The sequence below is a fragment of the Pithys albifrons genome, chromosome 10 (genome assembly GCF_047495875.1).
Source record: "Pithys albifrons albifrons isolate INPA30051 chromosome 10, PitAlb_v1, whole genome shotgun sequence".
Taxonomy (NCBI): domain Eukaryota; kingdom Metazoa; phylum Chordata; class Aves; order Passeriformes; family Thamnophilidae; genus Pithys; species Pithys albifrons.
In genome coordinates, this window is record NC_092467.1 from 7,291,308 (window position 1) to 7,296,181 (window position 4,874).

A 4,874-nucleotide genomic window follows, 5' to 3' on the forward strand; every position below is an offset into this window, starting at 1 on the left:
TTTTAAGGTAATAAAGAAACATTAGCAGAGAGGTCTGTTCTTTGTTACCCAAAACCAGAGGCAAGGTTTGGGACTATGCTCGTGAATTTGATGAGTGTGTTGACACTTTTGTCAGTCTGAGTGTTGGGGTGTGTACGTGCTGGTTTTATTACCTTGCCACAGAAGCCCTTTTCTGTCTCATCTCAGACCAACAACAGAAGACACGATGCACTGACTAGTATTGCCCTGGGTCTTTGATCTAACCCATGAGACATCATTTGGAGTGTTCTGCATTATTTATCACTACTGAAGTATTTTCAATTAAACTGACAGATTAAATACTAACTTTGCCTGGCAGATAATGAAGTTCTTGTTTCTTTTCCAAGGAAGATGACGTGAAAGAAGCCAGACATCAGAGGGCATGGGAATTTGTACTGCCTGTCTCCACATTTACAAACAAGCACTGTATGATACCATACGATGGAGACAGGCTTGGTTTCTGGTGCTGACAGTTGTCACACAGGTAAGGAACACTCAGGTGATTCCAGAGAAGCCTCACAAAGGGTGGGCAGCTGGACGTGGAGGAAGATTACTCACCGCTTTCCAGTCCTGGGTGCATCCTGATAGACCTTCAGTCCAATAAGAAATCCATATGGATTTCTGCAGTGGCAAGAAGGGGGGACCTTTGCTACAAGGAAAGGCTGAGAGAATTAGGATTCATCAGCCTGGAAAAGAGAAGGCTGTGGGGTGGCCTAATTGTGGTCTTCCAGTACCTGGAGGGAACTTACAGGAAAGATGAGGCAAGAGCATGTAGTGACAGGAGAAGGGGGATTGACTTCAGACTGAATGAGATTAGGTTTAGATTAGATATTATGAAAAAATTGTTTGCTGTGGGGGTGGTGAGACTCTGGCACAGGTTGCCCAGAGAAGCTGTGGCTGCCCCATCCCTGAAGTGTCCAAGGCCAGGTTGGAGCAGCCAACCTGTGGAGGATGTCCCTGCCCATGGCAGGCAGTTGGAATGAAATTATCTTCAGGGAACCTTTCCATGATTCTATGTACAGACTCCTGGAACACCGGGGATTCCAGAACCGCTCCGCCGGGGCGGTGGGAAGGTCCCGGTCGCAGGATTTGAACGGGGCGGCGGAGCTGAGCTGGGAGAGAGGGCTGTCGCTGTCGTTGTCGCCGGGGAGGGGCCGCGCTGGCCGCCGGGTCCCGCCCCGCTGCTGCAGCCGCGGCCGCTGCGGGCACGGCCGCGCCGACACTGCGGGGGATGCGCGGGGACCGGCACCCCAGGTAGGGCGTGGGAAACGGGGCATCGGAGCGCGGAAAAGTTGGGGGTCCGTGCTGCTGGGAACAATAAATCGCCTGTTTAAGTATATGTATTTATTATTGTTTTTCAGCCTACATCGTGGTTTGGACATCCTCCCCTCAGCTGCAGGGACTGCACGGCCATGGTTATGGAGCTCTCTTAAGCCAAGCAGCGCCAGCATCACTTGGAAAGTTTTCCTTCCCCAAAGGCAAGGGCAGGTCAGTTAGAAGGCTGGGGGTGAGGAATACCCCTGTGACCCAGGTCCTTATTAAATTAACAGGAATGGATGAAGTTGGGGGTGAGTCGAGCCACACTGTTCCAGGCAGTGACTAATGAGGACTAAACCAGATTGTTTTCTATATCGCAGCAGAAGAAAGCATGGCTTGTGTAGCTGATGAAGCCGGCCTTTCTGAGATGTGAATAAGACCTTTCTCTGAATGCACATCACTATACTGCCCTGCCAGCTGTACTTCATGAGCCTACTGAAACTAAATAGGCAAGATTTATGTTTGTGTGTGGAAATACAGAAATACGTATGCTTTTATATATGTGTGTTCATACATATATTTGGTTGTATTCACAGACATCTTACCCCACCTGCCAGTACTTGAAGGGAGCTTATTGAAAAGAGGGAGAGCAACTTTTTAAAATGACAGATAGTGATAGGACAAAAGCAAATGTTTTTAAACTAAAAGAGGGGGGATGTAGATTAGATGTTAGAAAGAAATTCTTCCCTGTGATGGTGGTGAGGCCCTGACACAGGTTGCCCAGAGAAGCTGTGGCCCATCCCTGAAAGTGTTCAAGGCCAGGTTGGATGGGACTTGGAGTAACCTGGTCTATTGCAATGTGTCCCTGCCCATGGCAGGAGGGTTGGAACAAGATGATCTTTAGGATAACTTCCAACCAAAAGCATTCTGGAATTCTACAATTTCTCATCTTTACATGAATTTAAAATGGAAATTATCCATTTATATTTATGGTGAAGGCTGGATAATGATAGAGGCTTTAATAAATGTAGTCTGTATTTTATATGCTGAATGTATATTTTCTACATATCTAATAGTAGATGATTCTGTTTCTCCTACTGCATAACTAATAGTCTGTCCCATTCTTATAGTAAGAAAAATTTCTTTAGTGTTATAAATTTAACTTATGTTAATATCAGAAAAATCACTGACGGAACAGCTGTTTTATTTTCCAGGGAGGACTGTAAAGAGAGCCAAAAATGAGATGGACTTACCATCAAAGACCCAAAGCTCTGGGTGTACACATCAACAACCTGCAGATGAACATGGCATTCGCCTCAGAGGATGGATGTGAATGTGGACTGGGACTCTGGGAATAACATTTGTGACAGGGGTGAGAAGCATTCAAATTATTCCAGAAAGGCAACTAAACAGGAGGGCCACACAGCCTGTAGAAGGAGACAGACATGAATTTCTCGCAGTCCTGCAGTCCTCTTTGCAGCTCTGCTGGACCTTCAGGTAAGCAGGAGTTTCCTGCAGAGCTGCAGTGTGAAGATAAAGAAACCTGTGGGACCTACAGCCAGAAAGAAGGTGAGAGTCCAGCTGGGGTATTTGTCCCCTCCAATACCAACTTTGACCTGCAGTGTGAAGATAAAGATTTAGAGCACAGTTCCCTTGAGTGCTCCAGGAAACCACAAGGAAGACTCCGTGATGGTGATGAAAATACCATTCTTAGTGGCATGTTTGATGGGGGCCTGGAGCCTGTCTCCAAGGAAGCTTTGCCGTATCCATGCAAGAAGTGTGGTTCCTCTTTCCAGAGTATGAGTGAGCTGCAGGAGCATAAGCGAGCTCACCTTGTGGAAAACTCCTACCGCTGTCCCATCTGTGCCAAAGAGTTCTTCCGTGCAGCAAACCTGCGGATGCACAAGCTCATTCATTCCAGTAACAGGCCACACAAATGCCCAGAGTGTGACAAGGGCTTCATTCGTACGGCCGATGTCTGGAGGCACCTGCGCAACGTGCACAAAATAGAGCGCTCCATGGTGATCCTGGGAAATGGCATGGCCAGGAACCCCTGGTCCATAGTGCACCGTAACCAGCACACTGTTGAGTACAGCGATCAGCCTTGTGCAGAAAACCAGAAGTCTGAGGAAGACGACTATAAACCTTATACCTGTCTCACGTGCGGCAAAGGTTTTGACAAGCCTAACCTGCTTTCCAAACACAGGGTGATCCACCGGGAAGACAAGCCCTACAAGTGTCAGGAGTGTGGCATGGCATTTGTCCAGCTACTCAGGCTGAAAAGGCACCAGCAGACTCACTCTGGAGTACGCCCCTTCTACTGTGAGCAGTGTGGGGGGACGTTCACCCGGCTGGCGTCGCTCCAGCGCCACCACCGCATCCACACTGGAGAGAAGCCCTACTCCTGTAATTACTGTGGGCATTCCTTCACCGAGTCGGGTACCCTGCGGAGACATGAGCGCACACACAAATTGGACAAACCTTAATTCTTGACTCCTTTGTGGTTGTGGACTCCTTGGTGGCTTCTTACTTGAATGAAGTCTGCTCAGTTGGGCTGGAGAAAGTGCCCACTGCATGCTCTCTGCCCATTCCAGACCCACTGCCCAGCACATCCCAGGGTTTCCTGGAACTTGTACTGGCAGAGATTGCGCTGACTGGCTTTAAACTGCTTTGTATGAACAAATAACCTGATTACCACGGAGTAATGAAATGTGAGGCTTGCGGAGGCTGAAGTCGCTCACGTGTGCTAGTGCTGTCTCAATTTACTGGACTGACAATGCATCAGCTTGAGCTTTGTGCAAGGATGCACAGGCTGTGACACTTCACAGTCTTGGTCACTGGATAAACTGGCTCTGCTCTCTTGAGGTTGATGGTTCTTTGGCACTGGGTTTGAAGATCTGTTGTTGCAGGTCTTTGCTAAGTGAAAACAGTCTAGAATAGTCCCTCTATCCCTTCTGTCCTTGTATTTTGCTGAGTTTTTCCTTTCCATTACATTTCTTTTATTTGGAGGGGGAATACCATGTTGGTTATTTAAAACAAAAAAACCCCTACAAAACGCTTCCTTAATAAATGAAACAGTTACCAGAGTATTTCACAAATGTTTCTATGTAAGGGAGTACCAATACTTCATGCACTTTTGTGTGATGGGTTGAATGTCGGTTAATAATGGGAAAAGCTGTGGTAGAAGCATGCAGTTTGTCCTTAAGTTGCAGCCCTAATTTCCTTTCCATGTCAGAAGGCTTTACTTCCTTTTTCCCTGCCAGCTGCCATAATTTCACTAATTCCTTTCCAATGCTTTCTGCCTTTTCTGTAGGAAGTTGTGCAGCAGATTGAAGGTAAAGTTTCAGGGTAATGCACCTTTGCATTTACTACCAGGCTATTTAATGTAAAGTACTAATTGTACCATTTGTTTGCTTATTTCATAGTTAAAAATTATGATGGCTGCTCAACACCTTCCACCTGTGCAACAGCTGAGCAGGTGTCACACCGCTGTGGGTCCTGTCACGTTTGATGTGAGGTCTTTGGCTCAGATCAAACTGAACCACTGTCTGCAGCAAAACTTTAACTTGATTATGAATGGGAGACTAATTCTCCTGGCG

General features: G+C 47.0%; 1 protein-coding gene across 1 annotated transcript; it reads left to right on the top strand.

Moving 5' to 3' along the window:
- Nucleotides 1-1,185: 1,185 nt before the first annotated feature.
- Nucleotides 1,186-4,361, top strand: LOC139676300 (zinc finger protein 92-like). Its single transcript, XM_071565118.1, is given in 4 exon segments — nucleotides 1,186-1,272; nucleotides 1,380-1,506; nucleotides 2,490-2,704; nucleotides 2,707-4,361. Coding segments are annotated over 2 exon segments (1,161 nt in total). The 5' UTR covers nucleotides 1,186-1,272; nucleotides 1,380-1,506; nucleotides 2,490-2,598; the 3' UTR covers nucleotides 3,762-4,361.
- The last annotated feature ends 513 nt before the right edge of the window (nucleotides 4,362-4,874 follow it).